This window comes from Pongo pygmaeus, chromosome 23 (assembly GCF_028885625.2).
Source record: "Pongo pygmaeus isolate AG05252 chromosome 23, NHGRI_mPonPyg2-v2.0_pri, whole genome shotgun sequence".
NCBI classification, from domain to species: domain Eukaryota; kingdom Metazoa; phylum Chordata; class Mammalia; order Primates; family Hominidae; genus Pongo; species Pongo pygmaeus.
This window is the reverse complement of record NC_085931.1, coordinates 61,209,903-61,229,142: the sequence shown is the minus strand read 5'-3', so window position 1 is coordinate 61,229,142 and position 19,240 is coordinate 61,209,903. Positions and strand designations below refer to the sequence as shown.

At 54.9% G+C, this 19,240-nt stretch overlaps 1 protein-coding gene across 1 annotated transcript in view; it reads left to right on the top strand.

Moving 5' to 3' along the window:
* Nucleotides 1–19,240, top strand: part of TTLL8 (tubulin tyrosine ligase like 8) — a 41,529-nt gene that overhangs the window by 19,437 nt on the left and 2,852 nt on the right. The window contains exons 10-13 of the mRNA XM_054469725.2: nt 5,837–5,985; nt 6,942–7,185; nt 8,279–8,702; nt 9,470–9,965. Coding sequence (XP_054325700.2) covers nt 5,837–5,985; nt 6,942–7,185; nt 8,279–8,702; nt 9,470–9,965 — 1,313 coding nt within the window. The remainder of the gene's footprint in view (nt 1–5,836; nt 5,986–6,941; nt 7,186–8,278; nt 8,703–9,469; nt 9,966–19,240) is intronic.

The following is a 19,240-nucleotide window of genomic DNA, read 5'->3' as shown; positions in this document are numbered from 1 at the left end:
CGTCCATGCTGGCACATGTGAGGCCCTTGAGGTCCGTCCACACTGATACAAGTGAGGTCCGTGAGGTCTGTCCATGCTGGCACATGTGGGGTCCGTGAGGTCCATCTATGCTGATACATGTGAGATCCTTGAGGTCCATCCACGCTGATACATGTGAGGTGCGTCTATGCTGGCACATGTGGGGTCCATGAGGTCCGTCCATGCCAGCACACGTGAGGTCTGTGAGGTCCGCCCATGCCGGCACAAGTGAGGTCTGTGAGGTCCGTCCACACTGGCACACGTGAGGTCCGTCCATCCTGGCACACATGAGGTCCGTGAGCTCTGTCCACACTGGCACACATGGGGTCTGTGAGGTCCGTCCACGCTGGCACACCTGGGGTCTGTGAGGTCTGTCCCTGTTGGCATATGTGAGGTCTGTGAGGTCCATCCAAGCTGGCACACATGAGGTCTGTGAGGTCTGTCCACACTGGCACACGTGAGGTCTGTGAGGTCTGTCCATACTGGCACATGTGGGGTCTGTGAGGTCTGTCCACGCTGATACATGTGAGGTCTGTGAGATCCATCCACACTGGCACACGTGAGGTCCATGAGGTCCATGAGGTCCGTCCACGCTGATACACGTGGGGTCAGTGAGGTCTGTCCACACTGACATGCATGAGGTCCGTGAGGTCCATCCACGCTGGCACACCTGGGGTCGGTGAGGTCCGTCCACGCTGGCACATCTGTAGTTATGAGTTTTGTTCCTTTTGAAGGTAATATCTTTTCCTCGGGATGCTTCAAGATATTCTCTGTCTTTGGTTTTCCGCAGTTTGATTATAATGCTTCTACAAGTAGTTTCTTTGTATTTCTCCTGGTGGAGGTTCGTGGGGCATTTTGATCTGTGGGTTGGAATTTTTCCTCAAATTTAGAATACTCTAGGCCATTATTTCTTGGATGTTCCTTCTTCCTTGTTCTCTCTCTCTTCTCACCTTCCGGGGCTCCAGTTACATAAGTGTTAGTGCTGGGATTACAGGCATGAGCCACTGCACCCGGCCTAAATCTGTAATTTAAAAACTTTCCTACAAAGGAGGATCCAAGCCCATAATGATTTCACTAGTTAATTAAATTTAATTAATTCATTAATTAAAATTAATTCCAATAACACACAAATGCTTTCAACTAACAGAGAAGGAGAGAATATTTTCTAATCATTTTATGAGGCCAGAAAAGCCTGATATCAAAACTTGAAAAAAGTAAAATAACAAAAAATTATAGGCTAGTATTTCTCATGAATATATATGTACACAAAACTTTAACCAAAATATTATTTAATTAAACCAGTGAAATGTGAATGAAATAATACATCAGAACCAAATGGGCTTTATTCCAAGAATGCAAGGTTGGTTTAACATTGAAAAGTTAGTCAGTGAATTTTATTACATTTTCAGAATAGTAAAGAAAAGCTATAAGATCATCTCAATAGATGCAAAAATTGATGAAACTTAATACCTGTCCTTCTAAATTTGTTTAGCCAACTTGGAAATGAAAAAACTCTTCTTTTTTTTTTTGAGATGGGGTCTCACTCTGTCCACCTAGGCTGGAGTGCAGTGGCACAATCATAGCTCACTGCATCCTCAAACTCCTGGGCTCAAGCAGTCTTTCTGCCTCAGCTTCTCAAGTAGCTGGGACTCCAGGCACATGCCACCACACTGGCTAATTTTTTAATTTTTTTGTAGAGACAGGGTCTTGCTATGTTGCCCAGGCTTGTCTTGAATGCCTGGCCTCAAGCAATCCTCCTGCTTTGGCCTCCCAAAGTGCTAGCGTTACAGGTGTGACTGACTACACACAGCCACATCTTTTCATTTGAAAGTTTAAGAATCCAACAGCTAACATATTTCATAGTGGTTATAATATTATTGAGAGTGTCCTCCTTGAAATCAGAATGAGACAAAGTTGCTCATCATCAGACTTCTGTTCAGCATAGACTGAATGGTCCGACTAGTTTAATAGTACAGGAAAAAAAAAGTAAGGCATAAAGATCAGAAAGGAAGAAATAAAGTTCTTATTTGTAGATGATATGATTATTCATATAAAAATTTTAATATTTAAATATTTTAAATAAATGATAAAGTATTAAAATTAAGTGAAATCAGCAAGGTCACTGGGTACAAAGTTAATATACAAGACTCCATCATATTTCTGTGTTCTAGCAACAAATTTTGAAATGAAATTCTAAAAATACAATACACTAACATCAAATAACAACAAACCTCTAGAAGGAAATCTAACAACATACATTCAAGACCCTAAATTGAAAGTTATAAAGTTAAAGTAAGAGACAGTAAATACCTAATAAACGTGTGTGTGTGTGTGTGTGTGTGTGTGTGTGTGTATGTGTATGTATAACATGTTAATGACTTAGAAGACTCAATAGTGTAGAGATGTTTGTTTTTCTCAGACTAATCAATAGAGTCAATGTAATCCCAGCCAGAATCCTGAGAGGTTTTTTTTTTGTGGCGGGGGCAGGAGGAATTAATGAACTGATTTATATAGAAATATGAATGATTTAAGAAAAGCCAAAACAGACTTGATAAAGAAAAACAAAATTAAAAGACTTGTGCTCCAAATTTCAAGACTTACTCTAGGTTTACAATAGTTAAGATGTGATATTGGGAGAGGATCAGTGTAACAGAATAGAGTCTAAAGATAGATCCTCCTATCTGTGTTCACTGCATTTGAGACCAAGCTGCTGCTGCAATTCATTAGGGAAAGGTTGGTCTTTTCACTAAATGGTGCTTAAGCAGTGGTCAGCCATACGAAAAAAAAAAATGTACCTTGAATTCTGCTTCACAAATACACAAAAATTAGTTTGATATATCATATGATATGTGAAAGGTTTCTAAGAATGGGAAAACATTGGGCCAGGCGCGGTGGCTCACACCTGTAATCCCAGCACTAGACTGAGGCGGGCAGATCATGAGGTCAGGAGTTTGAGACCAGCCTGGCCAATATGGTGAAACCCTGTCTCTACTAAAAATACAAAAATTAGCTGGGCGCAGTGGTGCGCGCCTGTAGTCCCAGCTACTCAGGAGGCTTGAGGCAGAAGAATCTTTTGAACCCAGGAGGCAGAGAGGTTGCAGTGAGCTGAGATGGTGCCACTGCACTCTAGCTTGGGGCAACAGAGTGAGACTCTGTCTCCAAAAAAAAAAAAAAAAAAAGTAAAAACGACATCACCAAGTATTTGCCAGTGTGTGGAGCAGCTGGAATGCTAGCACACAGCTAGGGGAGTGTAAATTGGCACAACGCATTTAGAAAAGTCTTTGACAGTTTCTTACACAGTTAGGCATCTACATACCCAATGGCCCAGATAATCCATTCCAAGGTATTTATGCAAGAGAAATGGAAGCATGTGTCCTCAGAAAGACTTCATTCTTGATGGCCCAAATCTGGAAACTGCCAAACTGTGTCCAAGAAGGAGGGGCTGAGCCATGCTGCAGCGTGGATGAATCTCACAGTCATGTCGAAGGAAGCCAGACACTGGCCGGTTGTGGTGGCTCACGCCTGTAATCCCAGCACTTAAGGAGGCCGAGGCAGGGGGATCACCCGAGGTCAGGAGTTCGAGACCAGCCTGGCCAAAATGGTGAAATCTGTCTCTACTAAAAATACAAAAGTTAGCCGGGCATGGTGGCTCATGCCTGTAATCCCAGCTACTTGGGAGGCTGAGGCAGGAGCATCGCTTGAATTGGGAGGCAGAGGTGGAGGTTGCAGTGAGCCGAGATCATGCCACTGCCCTCAAGCCTGGGTGACAGAGTGACACTCTGTCTTAAAAAAATAAAAGAAAGAAAAGAAAAGAAAGGCCACACACAAAGGAGCACAAATTGTGTAGTTTCATTGACAGAAGTTCAGGAACAGGCCAGCCCTGTCTGCAGTGATAGTCAGCACAGTAACTGGTCTCCGTTGCCTGTTGAGGAGCTGAGGCGTTCCTGTGTCGATCTGGGTGGTGTGTACACGAGCACACAAGGATGTACAAGGTGGCAGCATCGGATCCCCGCAAGTCCCTGTGGTCGTCTCATCCCAAACCACAGCAGGAGGGTGGACGTCCAGGGGTGCTTCCCAGCTGCTGCCGGAGGGGGTCTCTCTGGAGTCCCCGATGCCTCGGCCCGTCAGTCCTCACCTCCTGGGCTCAGCTGGGACCCCTGGCAGGTGTGCCCCGGGGTCAGGACGCAGAGAGCCCTGGCTGTGGCCCCTGCTCGCCGTCAGCATCTGGAGGCCCGTGCTTGTTCTCTGATGAGTTTGGGATGTGTATCTCATGGTTCCTGGACTTTGACAGCTCCTGCGCAGTGCTCCGCTGGGCTCCTGAGCAGCTGTGTCCCTCACTGCTCACAGCCTTCTCCCCCCAAAGCAGGGGCAACACAGTGGCGCGTACACTTGCGGGGACAGTGGTCCTGCCCAAATACCACCTCCCAATGTGAGGGCTGTCGCAGGCTCGGGGCTGGGCTGTCCTGGGAGGCTGTGAGGGATTCCTTCCCACGGCTCATCCTCCTGAGGGAGTCGCTGTAGCCCCATGTCACTGGGAGCTTGCTGGTATCCTGGGCGGCCTTGGCAGTGACCAACATGGTGGACGTCATGGGTGACCCACCCTATTTAGACCACAATAGTTTGGGGCTGGCCTGTGCTGCACAGACAAGGCTGCTTCAGGGGTGCGGGGGGCTGGCTGTGCCCAGTTTGCTCCAAGTCCTCATCACAGTTGACCAGTCCTGTTGCCATCCTGGGGCCAGGAGTGCTCGGCACTCACCGCGGAGGAGGGGTGGCAGCCGGTGAGGGCCAGGAGGTGCCCCCGCCTGAGGTCACCTTCGGTGCTTCCCTGGGGGGGGCTCGTCCCCACAGGGGCACTCGCCCAGGCACCCCCGGCCACAGCTCCACAGTGGTGGGGCCCCTCCCATGTTGTCAGGGCACCCCAGCCTCACTTCTCCCTTCAAGCTGCCCCCAGCAGGTGTGAATGGAACCCCGATGTCCTGTGTCTTCAGGGGCTTCCCCACCCCAGCCCAGGCCACCCCAGCCCAGGCCGGCTGCGAGAGTCATGGCTGGCGTCCTTGGAGCCCCGCTGGCTCTCACTCCTGTGCCGCAGCCACCTTGTCAGGACGTCGCGGGGTCCACACTGGGTCTTCACAGCCCTGAGTCTGCCCACTCAGGATGGCTCCAACGGGCCCTGGGGCAGCTGCTGGTACTGGCATGGCTTCTCCCCAATCCATCCGGGCAGCAGGAGTGCACCCCCGAGCTCTAAAAGCCCCTCAAACAGCTCTCCCCACCCTCTCCTTATTCCCTGTGGTTATGATGACTTCTTGAGTCTAGCCCGTGACTGCAAAGGGTCTTGAGTCAGAATGATGTTGAGCTCGCAGGATGTGGCACTGGCAGCTGGCAGGGACGCAGAGGCCTGCACGGGCTGGCCGCTTTCCTACCAGGGGTTGGTCCCAGGCACCACCAACCACAGGTGGAGCTGGGCATGGCTGCGTCTGCCCCTCGCCTGTGTCTCCCACGTTTCCACATGCCTGCATCTCCCCACCCCCACCCGTGCGTCCCACCATTTCCACCTAGGCAGGGTGCTGCTTGGGGCCTGTAGCCAGCTCCAACCCACACACCGGGGTCCCCGCTGTCTTAACACAGCCCTTGTCTGGAGCAGCCTCACAGGGACTGTGTTTTCCAGGTGTCCATACTGTTGGCAGAACTTCCTGGGCCGACCCGCAGCCCTTTCCCGCCAGGTCAGCCCCAGACCATCCTAGAGCCGAGCGCCTGCTTGGTGGGTGAGGCGGGGCCCAGGCCGCCAAGTCTCATGCATTTTCTGGATCTTGCTTTGTAGTGGCGATGCTTTCATCTCCAATTCAAGAAATTACTTTTCGCAGTGCCAGGCTCTGCTGAAAAGAATCACGTCCGTGAACCCTCAGACGGACATTGACGGGCTCCGGAACATCTGGATTATAAAGCCCGCGGCCAAGTCCCGGGGCCGAGGTGAGTCCCCTTGTGCGGGTGCTCCCTGCACTGCGTTCATAGCCACCGACGGCCGCACTTGATGCCAGGGGCCATGAGTGAGGGACAGTTTCAGGCCCACAGCACCACAGGGAAGGAAGGGAGGGAGCAGAACGCCGAGGCAGGCGTGGGGGTCAGGACTCAGGCGCTGGAGCAGACCTGGAAGCGTCTTCACAGTGTCCAATCACAAGGCACCTGGAGGCGTCTTCACAGCGTGTATTCCAATCACAGGGCAGGATCCAGGTTGATGGGTTAATCAGGATTTCCTCCTTTGTATTCACAAACTGATCTATGCTTTCCTTTTTAGTTTTTTATTTTTATCATTTTTATTTGTTTATTTATTTATTTTGAAACGGAGTTTCGCTCTTGTTGCCCAGGCTGAAGTGCGGTGGCACAATCTCGCCTCACTGCAACCTCCCACCCTCCAGGTTTAAGCGATTCTCCTGCCTCAGCCTCCCGAGTAGCTGGGACTACAGGCGCCCACCACACCCGGCTAATTTTTTGTATTTTTAGTAGAGCTGGAGTTTCACCATGTTGGCCAGGCTGGTCTTGAACTCTCGACCTCAAGTGATTCACCTGCCTCGGCCTCCCAAAGTGCTGGGATTACAGGCATGAGCCACCACGTCCATCCTCCTGGCTCCCTTTTAACAGTGTCTCTGTCCCTGCCCCTTCACTGATCTCTGTGTCCCCTCTGGAGTCTCAGAGGCTGGTTCTGTTGGGGGAGAGCCTGGGGGACTCAGGCACTGGCTTTAGCCTCATCCATGAGCGCTAAGCCTTCCCTGCTCCCCCGTCGCCCCCACCAGCCGTGCTGCCTGCTGGCCCTGGACAAAGCCAGTGCAGGTCTCAGGGCCAAGCTGCGGCCCTGCCCCAGGGCTCAGGAGCTCGGGTCCCGCTGCATAGTGGCTGTGCATGCTGGGTTGAGCGGTGGCCTCTTGCAGACATAGTGTGCATGGACCGTGTGGAGGAGATCCTGGAGCTGGCAGCTGCAGACCACCCTCTTTCCAGGGACAACAAGTGGGTGGTCCAGAAGTACATCGAGACGCCGCTGCTCATCTATGACACCAAGTTCGACATCAGACAGTGGTTCCTCGTCACGGACTGGAACCCCCTGACCATCTGGTTCTACAAGGAGAGTTACTTGCGGTTTTCAACACAGCGATTCTCCCTGGACAAGCTGGACAGGTCAGTGCGGTGGGCGACCTGGACACCTCGGGCCAGGGAATGGGCTGCCGCCTGCATGCCTGGAGCAGCCGCAGTGAGAAGCAGCACGGGTGGGGCCCTCTCACTGCCACCTGCCACCACGAGAGGCACAGATGGGGAAACTGAGGCTTGGGAGGCTGATGACCTCCCCCAGGGACAGGCCCAGGCCCACCGGCCTTCAAAGCCAGTGCCCTACACCCCACGCTCTGTATATCACCTCTGGAAAATCTTAAAAGGCACTATTTTGCCTGTGCCCAGGGGGATTGGAATGGTGTGGGCAGCACCTGGCCCTGGTGCAGGGGAGGCGGCGTGTTGAGCGCCTGGTGGAGGCTCAGATATCCGTGAGTGTGCTGCCCGGGGTGGATGGACCCCCGCCTCACCCGGGTCCCCTCGTGGGCAAGATGGCGAGAGCCTGCGGAGTCCTCAGGAGTGTGCTGTCCACATGGCAACACCTGCCACCCTCTGTCTGCACCAAGGCTTCCTCTGACTATTGTGTGGCCCTTGCTTGGTGTGAGGCGCTAGGGGACCTGACAGCTGGGCAGGAAGGGGGTCTGCTTTTCAAGAGAGTGAGAATCCAGGGAGGCCTGAGAGTCATGTAACAGAGACCTTGCAGGGGAGTGAACTCTGGCCCAGGCGAGGGGCTGCGGTCATGCCTGGTGGGTCATGCTTGAAGTCACACCCAGAAGAGGCCTGGGAGGAGCCGGCCAGGGGCTATGACCCTCACCTGCTCACTGCCTCTGGTCAAGTGGGCCTGGAGAGGGTCCAGGAACTCACCTGTGCAAAAGCAGCTCCCAGGCAGGGCAGTGAGAAGCCAGGGCCCCCTTCCAGCTCCCATTTCTGGGCCTCCAGCTGTGAGCTGTGTGCCTAGCCAATCCCACGGCCTCTCTGAGCCCTGTTTCTCCATCTGGGACGGTAACACTCATCCCAGCTGGGCCCCTCCAGCAGAGGGTTGGAGTCCTCAGGGGCAGAGTTCTCTAGAGCCAGCTGGGTGGGCTCAGCACGGCTGGGAGGACCGGCCTTGGGCGCCCTCCTGGGCCAACGGAGGCTGAGCACCTGCCCCTTGTCCCCTCCACAGCGCCATCCACCTGTGCAACAACGCCGTCCAGAAGCACCTGAAGAACGATGTGGGCCGCAGCCCCCTGCTGCCCACATACAACATGTGGACCAGCGCCAGGTTCCAGGAGTACCTGCAGCGCCAGGGCCGCGGTGCCGTGTGGGGCAGCGTCATCTACCCGTCCATGAAGAAGGCCATCGCCCATGCCATGAAAGTGGCCCAGGACCATGTGGAGCCTCGAAAGAACAGCTTTGAGCTCTATGGGGCTGACTTCGTCCTTGGGAGGGACTTCAGGCCCTGGCTGATCGAGATCAATTCCAGCCCCACCATGCACCCGTCCACGCCGGTCACGGCCCAGCTGTGTGCACAGGTGCAGGAGGACACTATCAAGGTGGCCGTGGACCGCAGCTGTGACATCGGCAACTTTGAGCTTCTGTGGAGGCAGGTGAGCCACGCCCACCCCTGGGGGGTTTGGTGGGCCGCCTGCCATGTGGACGCTTTGCCACCTGGTCACTGGGCGAGGGTGGAGCTGCAGGCCGCCAGTGCCACGGGGTCCATGGAGGACCCCGATCCTGCTCTGCGACCATGCTCAGTCCCGCTGAGGGCCCAGGCCTGCCCTGCTCTCCCATGGGGCTCAGTGCCTCGTTGGCACCGAGGAAGGGGCTACTCCAGGCGTCTGGGCGGGCCGGGCGGCCCCGCTCACTCAGGCTCAGTGCCTCTGTCCAGCTTTCCTCCCTCTTGTTCCCAGCCTCACCCAGTCCTGACTGTGGTTAGAGGAGGGGGCTCCATGCCGGCAGCTTCCAGGTTACCTATGCTGCTCCTTTGCCTTGGCCTGCAGTGCCTCCTCCACTCTGAGGATCTTTCGCCGGCCTCCCTGTGCCTGCGGATGTGCTGGAGCCATAGGGAAGCGTGGCCAATGCCTCTCTCTTGCGGCCTTTTTGTGGGTAAACTCGGGAAAAGAGCAGCTGAGTCCCTGGGTGTGGGGCCCCCCAGGCCGACCCCCAAGCCTCAGGAGGCCTTGGTTCCCCGCAGGTTCTCCAGAGCCTGGGAGCCTCCTGGGGGGGGGGGGGGTCTGCGTGGGACTCCAGGTGTTCACTCCTGAGTCAGGTGGGGGTCTGTGCCCCGACCAGCCCCTCCTGCACAGACCCCTCCTGCAGGGACCCCCCCCATCCTGGCCACAGCCCAGCACCCCAACGTGTTCCTTCCCCACAGCCTGTGGTTGAGCTGCCCCCATTCAGCGGGTCCGACCTCTGCGTGGCGGGCGTCAGTGTGAGGAGAGCCAGGAGGCAGGTGCTGCCCGTCTGCAACCTCAAGGCCTCGGCCTCGCTGTTGGACGCGCAGCCGCTGAAGGCACGGGGCCCCTCGGCCATGCCAGACCCTGCCCAGGCACCCCCACCACCAGCTCTCCAGCGGGACTTGGGACTGAAGGAAGAGAAGGGGCTCCCCCTGGCCTTGCTGGCACCCTTAAGGGGGCCGGCCGAGAGCGGTGGAGCCGCGCAGCCCACCCGCACCAAAGCTGCTGGGAAGATGGAGCTCCCGGCCTGCCCCCGTCGCCACGTGGACAGTCAGGCCCCAAACACCGGTGTCCCCGTAGCCCAGCCCGCCAAACGCTGGGATCCAAACCAGCTAAATGCGCACCCGCTGGTGCCCGTGCTGCAGAGCCCGAAGACAGCAGAGGGCGCGCTGCGTCCGCCGCGCGGGGGAAAAGGTAACGGCGCCGCTGGCGGTGCGCTGTGCGGTTGGGGGCCGCCTGCTGCATCCCCAGCCCTCGCCAGCAGCCGCCGCATCCTCCAGAGCAGGGCACAGGGCAGGCTTCGGTGCTGGGGCCCGGGGTGTCCCCTGACGGAGGTGCCGGCGGGAGCCGTGGAGCGGGGTTGGGGCACCTGTCCCAGCCAGGCACGGGGGTCTCGGGGTGGGGGGCGTGGGAGTGCCGGCCAGGGGGATAGTGGGGTCCCCTCTGTAGAACCTGGCGGGTGATGCCTTTGTCTCCATACCTCTGGGGGTGTGGTGCGGGTCGGGAGGATTTGAGTTAGGACCTTGAACGGCGCCATGAACAGCACCAAACTCCCTGGCTGAGCGAGGTGGCCAAAGTGGCCACTGGGCTTTTGCGTGTGGTTTTCTTTTTTTTTTTTTTCTCTTGTATTATTATTATTATTATCATCATTATTATACTTTAGGTTGTGTGGTTTTCTGAAGGCTCTGAAGGCGGAGGTGACAGGCCTGAGCCACCACGCCCGGTCCCCATCGCGCTCTTCCGAGCCTCGGCTGCACGTTCAGACTTCAGGGGCTGCCACAGGCTGCTCTTGGCCTCAGAGTCGCGGAGGAGGACGTGGGGCAGGGACGCGGCTGACCAGCAGGGCAGCATCAGCCGTTCCTCCCGCATGGGGGTCTTCAGGACGGCGTGGTGGGGGGTCTTCAGGACGGCGTGGTGGGGGGTCTTCAGGACGGCGTGGTGGGGGGTCTTCAGGACGGCGTGGTGGGGGGTCTTCAGGACGGCGTGGTGGGGGGTCTTCAGGATGGCGTGGTGGGGGGTCTTCAGGACGGCGTGGTGGGGGGTCTTTACGAGGGCGTGGTGGGGGGTCTTTACGAGGGCGTGGTGGGGGGTCTTCAGGACGGCGTGGTGGGGGGTCTTCAGGATGGCGTGGTGGGGGGTCTTCAGGACGGCGTGGTGGGGGGTCTTCAGGATGGCGTGGTGGGGGGTCTTCAGGACGGCGTGGTGGGGGGTCTTCAGGATGGCGTGGTGGGGGCTCTTTACGAGGGCGTGGTGGGGGGTCTTCAGGATGGCGTGGTGGGGGGTCTTTACGAGGGCGTGGTGGGGGGTCTTCAGGACGGCGTGATGGGGGGTCTTCAGGACGGCGTGGTGGGGGGTCTTTACGAGGGCGTGGTGGGGGGTCTTCAGGACGGCGTGGTGGGGGGTCTTCAGGATGGCGTGGTGGGGGCTCTTTACGAGGGCGTGGTGGGGGGTCTTCAGGATGGCGTGGTGGGGGGTCTTTACGAGGGCGTGGTGGGGGGTCTTCAGGACGGCGTGATGGGGGGTCTTCAGGACGGCGTGGTGGGGGGTCTTTACGAGGGCGTGGTGGGGGGTCTTCAGGACGGCGTGGTGGGGGGTCTTCAGGACGGCGTGGTGGGGGGTCTTCAGGACGGCGTGGTGGGGGGTCTTCAGGATGGCGTGGTGGGGGGTCTTCAGGATGGCGTGGTGGGGGGTCTTCAGGATGGCGTGGTGGGGGCTCTTTACGAGGGCGTGGTGGGGGGTCTTCAGGATGGCGTGGTGGGGGGTCTTTACGAGGGCGTGATGGGGGGTCTTCAGGATGGCGTGGTGGGGGCTCTTTACGAGGGCGTGGTGGGGGGTCTTCAGGATGGCGTGGTGGGGGGTCTTTACGAGGGCGTGGTGGGGGGTCTTCAGGATGGCGTGGTGGGGGCTCTTTACGAGGGCGTGATGGGGGGTCTTCAGGATGGCGTGGTGGGGGGTCTTTACGAGGGCGTGATGGGGGGTCTTCAGGATGGCGTGGTGGGGGGTCTTCAGGATGGCGTGGTGGGGGGGTCTTCAGGATGGCGTGGTGGGGGGTCTTCAGGACGGCGTGGTGGGGGGTCTTTACAAGGGCGTGGTGGGGGGTCTTCAGGACGGCGTGGTGGGGGGTCTTTACGAGGGCGTGGTGGGGGGTCTTCAGGACGGCGTGGTGGGGGGTCTTTACGAGGGCGTGATGGGGGGTCTTCAGGACGGCGTGGTGGGGGGTCTTCAGGATGGCGTGGGGGGGGTCTTTACGAGGGCGTGATGGGGGGTCTTCAGGATGGCGTGGTGGGGGGTCTTTATGAGGGCGTGGTGGGGGGTCTTCAGGATGGCGTGATGGGGGGTCTTTACGAGGGCGTGATGGGGGGTCTTCAGGATGGCGTGGTGGGGGCTCTTTACGAGGGCGTGGTGGGGGGTCTTCAGGACGGCGTGATGGGGGGTCTTCAGGACGGCGTGGTGGGGGGTCTTCAGGACGGCGTGGTGGGGGGTCTTTACGAGGGCGTGATGGGGGGTCTTCAGGATGGCGTGGTGGGGGCTCTTTACGAGGGCGTGGTGGGGGGTCTTCAGGATGGCGTGGTGGGGGGTCTTCAGGACGGCGTGGTGGGGGGGTCTTCAGGACGGCGTGGTGGGGGGGTCTTCAGGACGGCGTGGTGGGGGGTCTTCAGGACGGCGTGGTGGGGGGTCTTCAGGACGGCGTGGTGGGGGGTCTTTACGAGGGCGTGATGGGGGGTCTTTACGAGGGCGTGATGGGGGGTCTTCAGGACGGCGTGGTGGGGGGGTCTTCAGGACGGCGTGATGGGGGGTCTTCAGGACGGCGTGGTGGGGGGTCTTCAGGACGGCATGGTGGGGGGGTCTTCAGGACGGCGTGGTGGGGGGTCTTTACGAGGGCGTGATGGGGGGTCTTCAGGACGGCGTGGTGGGGGGTCTTCAGGACGGCATGGTGGGGGGGTCTTCAGGACGGAGTGGTGGGGGCTCTTTACGAGGGCGTGATGGGGGGGTCTTTACGAGAGCGTGATGGGGGGGTCTTCAGGACGGCTTGATGGGGGGTCTTCAGGACAGCGTGGTGGGGGGTCTTCAGAATGGCGTGGTGGGGGGTCTTTACGAGGGCGTGATGGGGGTCTTTAGGCAGCATGACGAAGGGTCTTTTTTTTTTTTTGAGACGGAGTCTCGCTCTGTCGCCCAGGCTGGAGTCCTGTGGCGCGATCTCGGCTCACTGCAACCTCCGCCTCCCGGGTTCGCACCATTTTCCTGCCTCAGCCTCCTGAGTAGCTGGGACTACAGGCGCCCGCCACCACGCCCGGCTATTTTTTTGTATTTTTAGTAGAAACGGGGTTTCACCGTGTTAGTCAGGATGGTCTCAATCTCCTGACCTCGTGATCTGCCCACCTCGGCCTCCCAAAGTGCTGGGATTACAGGCGTGAGCCACCGCGCCCAGCAATGGGGGGGTCTTTAGGACAGCGTGATGGGGGTCTTTATGAGCGTGTGTGGGGGTCTTCAGGACAGTGTGATGGGGGTCTTTACTAGGGCATGGTGGGGGTCTTTACTAGGGCATGGTGGGGGTCTTTATGACGGCGTGCAGGTGTTGCCGCCTCCCTGATTCCCACTGCGATTCAGGGGCTGGGACCCACTCACAGAGATGCCTCTTGCTCCACGGGAGGCGAAGTTCCTCCTGCAGCAATCCCATGGCTATGGCCCGCAGGGCACATTCCCAGGTGTGGGGATCACTCAGGAAGGCCAGTGACGTGGCCCCCCCAGACACCAATGACTCCCCAGTCCCCACGTCGTCTGCCTGCCACAGGGCAGTTTTGCCGTAAGCAGTGTTGCCGACCAAAGGAGTTTATGTTCCCCTTTACCAGGTCACCAGCGGGAGGCAGCTGGAGGCTTAGCCCAGTGCCAAATTCTCATGCTGAAGAGGAAAGATCTCCTCTGCCTTTGATCCTCACATACCAGCCATGCCACCAGGGTTCTCCCTCCAGACCCTCCTGCCCGGTGCTGCGAGTTCACTGGGCGGATTGCCTGCCTTCGGAGTCCCCGCAGATGACTGTTGATTCAACCTGGCATTTTGACACCACCTTACAGAGGCCTCTCTCTTTCCAGAGCTGTGACATTTCCTCACCACCCACCAGCTGCTTCCAAAGCCGACACCACGTGTCTGAGGCGCCTCTCACTTGTGAGTGCTGGCGTCCGTGCGTGAGTCAGGTTCCTGCTGCAGTTGCCACACGTGGCAAACAACTCCAACCCGTGCGTACGAGCGTTTCGTGGTCAGGCCCTCGAGGGCATGGCCGGGAGTAGCTGGGCTTGCTTCCAGACTCCTGGCTGGGCTCAGGCCAGCTCTATGTGCCCCTAGGCCTTAGGCTAGTGGCTGCCTGGTGTGTGTTTGTTCCGTGACAGTCAGGCAACCGCACCGGTGCACTCAGAGCCTGTGCTGCAAAATGCCTGTGGCGACAGGGTCACCTGGCCCAGTCCGGCCAGCAGGACAGGAAGTGCGTGCTGGCCTTTGGAGCTTGTTGGCTTAAGAACAGCAAACTGCTGGGACTTTGACTGGGATCACCTTGAATCTGCAGATCTTGGGGAGAACGGACATCTTTTTTTTTTTTTTTTTTTTTTGAGACGGAGTCTCATTCTGTTGCCCAGGCTGGAGTGCAGTGGCTCGATCTTGGCTCACTGCAACCTCCATATCCCGGGTTCAAGCAATTCTCCTGCCTCAGCCTCCTGAGTAGCTGGGACCACAGGCTCACACCACCATGCCCAGTTAATATTTTGTATTTTAGTAGAGACAAGGTTTCACCATGTTGGCCAGGCTGGTTGCAAACTCCTGAGCTCAGGCGATCCACCCACCTTGGCCTCCCAAAATGCTGGGATTACAGACGTGAGCCACCGCGCCCAGCAGATTTTTTGTTTTTTGTTTTAGACGGAGTCCCGCTCTGTTGCCCAGGCTGGAGTGCAGTGGCACAATCTCAGCTCACTGCAACGTCCACCTCCTAGGTTCAAGCGATTCTCCTGCCTCAGCCCCCTGAGTAGCTGGGACTACAAGCGCGCACCACCATGCCCAGCTAATTTTTTTGTATTTTTAGTAGAGATGGGGTTTCATCATATTGGTCAGGCTAATCTCGAACTCCTAACCTCAGGTGATCCACCCACCTTGGCCTCCCTAAGTGCTGGGATTACAGGCGTGAGCCACCGCACCCAGCCGACTTTTTTTTAAATAAAGTTTTTCCAACCATGATCCAGATCTGGTTCATTTAACTGGGTTCTTTGACTTTCCTCAGTGGTTTTCAGGATAGAAGGTCTGGCAAGTCTGGCATGTCATTCATTAGATGTCTTTCTAGCCATTTGGTGGTTTTTCTTGCCTAGTAAATAGTATCTCTTTCCATACGGTCTTGTGAAGGTATGACTTACCTACAGTGAGGACAGACCATAAGTAGACACAGCTTGACGGATTGTCACATGTGTGATACCCACACAGCCACACGGAGCATGACGTGTGACAGTCTCAGCCTAGGCGTTTCCTCCTGCCTTTTTCTAGTCTCTTCTCCAAGTGGTGATCATCACTATTTGACTTAAATCACCATCGACTACCTTTGGTGGTCCCTGCACGTCTCACAGGTGGAGTGGCACGGTCTACGCTTCCATGTCTGACCCTCTGCTCTGAGGTGGTGGCTGTGCAGAGTGGCAGGTGGCTGTGCAGAGTGGCGGGTTTATTTCCGTGTCTGACCCTCCGCTCTGAGGTGGCGGCTGTGCAGAGTGGCAGGTGTATTTCCATGTTTGACCCTGCACTCTGAGGTGCAGCGGCTGTACAGTGTGACAGGTGTGCACCCTTTGTTGGTGATGAACAGTACTGCACCGCACACGTGTGCCAGAGCCCACCTGGTCCCCTGCTGACGGACAGCTGCCTTGCTTCCAGTGTAGGACTGTGATAAATTAAGTTGCTCTGATCATCCTGTTCCGGCCATTACGGGGACATGCGCCTTTGTCTCTCTTGGCTATGTGTCCAAGAGTGGCACCACTACGTCATGAAGGATGCTTGGGTTTTGCTTTTAGAAGAAACGTCCCGTTTCCAATGTGGTTGTGGCGTTTTGCACTCCCACCCGCCACGTGAGAGTCCTGGTGCCCCACATCCTGGCCAACACTGGGTATTGTCAGGCTGTGTCTTTAGCCAGTCTGGTAGGTGTACGGGTATCTCATCATGGTTTTAATTCATGTTTCTCAGGTGACTAGCCATGCTGAGCCCTTTATTCATTAGCCTTTCAGATATTTTGCTTTGCAAAATGCCTTACTAAGTCTTTTCCCTATTGTAAAATTAGGTTGCTTGTCTTTGGTTAGTTACTTGCAGTGGTTTTTACAGATTCTGTATATTTATTTAATTTATTTATTTTTGAGACAAGGTCTCACTCTGTTGCCCAGGCTGGAGTGCAACCGCACAATCTCGGCTCACGGCAACCTCCGCCTCTGGGGTTCTAAGCGATTCTCCTGCCTCAGCCTCCCGAGTAGCTGGGATTACAGGCGCGCGCCACCACGCCCAGCTAATTTTGTATTTTTAGTAGAGACGGGGTTTCACCATGTTGGGCAGGCTGGTCTCGAACTCCCGACCTCAGGTGCTGGGATGACAAGCCTGAGCCCCTGCGCCCGGCCTCTTCTGTATATTTATTTGTCAGATATGCACAATGAGTCTGTTTCCTCCCAGTCTGTGGTTTTTGCCTTTATGCTTTCTTAGTGATGCTTTTTTTTTTTTTTGGAGTTTTTGCTAATTTGTTTTGTTTTTTTATTTCTGTGGGTACACAGTAGGTGTATATATTTGTGGGTTACATGAGATATGATGATGCAGACATGCGGTATGTAATAATCGCTCAGGGTAAACAGGGTGTCCATCCCCTCAGGCATTTAGATGTTCTTCTGTGATTCCTTCTACAAACGTTATGGTTTTGACTTTCACATTTTAGTCAATGATGCATCTTGAGTGAATTTTTGTGTATGGTGTTGTAAAAGCCAATTATACGAATGGGCTCATTCTTGTCCTACACAACTAAATCAGAATCAAGGGGCCAGGGGAAAAAACACTCAGAACATAACCCGGCACCTGCTCCAAAAATTAAACATTTTGTGAGCCCAGCACCTAAAACAACCTGTGTAATCCGAAGACAGTTTTATCTGCGAGCTGGTGAAACAACCTGCTGGGACTCTGAACGTGCTTTCACCCACACCATCATTCGCCAGTCAGAGCCCCACAAGTCTCCTTGTGCTTACTGGTCTTGCTGGTGAGCTTGCTTGTGAAACAACACAGAGCATTTATGTTTCTAAGAAAACTCCCAACCTTCTCTTTGTTCTTCGGACATAGTGAGATCACCCCGTCTGTGTATATGCCCTGAATTGCAATTCTTGCTTCCTAAATAAAACGTTAAATTTAGATTTTCCTGTGGCTGTCCAGTCGTTCCAGCACCATCATCAAAAAGACCATCCTTCCTCCCACTGAATTACGTTGGCATCTTTGTCAAAAACAGACTCTCTTGAAGGAATTCTGGATTATTTATGCTGTTTCAACAATCTATTTACCTATCCTTATGTCAATACCATACTGTCTTTGAAGTTTTCAAATACGACAGTGGGCCGGGCGCGGTGGCTCACACCTGTAACCCCAGCACTCTGGGAGGCCAAGGCGGGTGGATCATTTGAGGTCACAAGTTGGAAACTAGCCTGGCCAACATGGCAAAACTACTAAAAAAAAAAAAAAGTAGCCAGGCATGGTGGCGGGCACCGGTAGTCCCAGCTACTGAGGAGGCTGAGGCAGGAGAGTTGCTTGAACCCAGGAGGCGGAGGTTGCAGTGAGCCAAGATCGCACCATTGCACTCCAGCCTGGGTGACAGAGAGAGACTCCACCTCAAAAACAAAACACAAAACAAAACCAAATATGATAGTATACATTTTCCAACTTTGTTTCTTCTTCAAAATTGCGTTGGCTACTCTATGTCATTTGAATGGTTTTGTTGTTGTTGTTGTTGTCTGTTTGTTTTGAGACGGAGTCTCACACGGTTGCCCAGGCTGGAGTGCAGTGACGTGATCTCAGCTCATTGCAACCTCTGCCTCCTGAGTTCAAGTGATTTTCCTGCCCCAGCCTCCCAAGTGGCTGGGATTACAGGTGCCCACCACCATGCCCGGCTAATTTTTTGTATTTTTAGTAGAGATGGGGTTTCACTGTGTTGGCCAGGCTGGTCTCGAACTCCTGACCTTGTGATCTGCCCACCTCGGCCTCCCAAAGTGCTGGGATTACAGGCGTGAGCCACCGTGCCTGGCCGAATTTTCATGTTAAGTATTTATTTATTTATTTATTTTGAGACGGAGTCTCGCTTTGTCGCCAGGCTGGAGTGCAGCAGTGCGATCTTGGCTCACTGCAACCTCTGCCTCCCAGGTTCAAGCAATTATCCTGCCTCAGCCTCCCGAGTAGCTGGGACGACAGGCACACACCACCACGCCCGGCTAATTTTTTTGTATTTTTAGTAGGAACAGGGTTTCACCATGTTGGCCAGGATGGTCTCATCTCCTGACCTTGTGATCCACCCGCCTCAGCCTCCCAAAGTGCTGGGATTACAGGCGTCAGCCACTGTGCCCGGCCTCATGTTAAGTTTTAAAAAGACCTGCTGGGATGTTTATTGAGATTGCATCAAATCTATAGATAATTTTGGGGAGAATTGATATCCTACAATATTGAGGCTTCTGATCCCTGCACATGATGTATCTCAATGTTTATTTAGGTATTTTTCAGTTTCTCCAAGCAATATTATTGCATAGTTTTCATTACATTTATTCCTAGGTATTTGATGGATTTTTGATACTTTTATAAGTATATTTTACAAATAAATTTTGATAATTTTATCAATAGTATTTGAAATTTTATTTTCCAATTGTTTGTTGCTAAAATGTGGGAAATGCCCTGGTTTTGTACACGGACACTGTGTCCCGACGTGTTGGTAAATTCACCTCTTGGTTCTGGTTTGTTGCTAAAATGTGGGACATGCCCTGATTTTGTACATGGACACTGTGTCCCAACTTGTTGGTAAATTCACCTCTTGGTTCTGGCAACTTGTAGATGCCTTTGGGTTTTCGACAAAGTCACATCACCTGCAAATCAATTCCATTTCACTTCTTCCCTTATGATCTTTATGCCTTTTGTGTCTTATTCTTGCTGCTCCACACCTAAATGGACCTGCGGTGTTAAGAGCGGGCAGGAGTCTCTTAACTGTGACAGGGGATGCTGGGTTTTCATCAACGCACATCGTCAGATGGAGGAGTGCATGTCGTCAGATGGAGGAGTACACATCATCAGATGGAGGAGTGCACGTCAGATGGAGGAGTGCACGTCAGATGGAGGAGTACACATTGTCAGATGGAGGAGTGCACGTCAGATGGAGGAGTGCACGTCGTCAGATGGGGGAGTACACATCATCAGATGGAGGAGTACACATTGTCAGATGGAGGAGTGC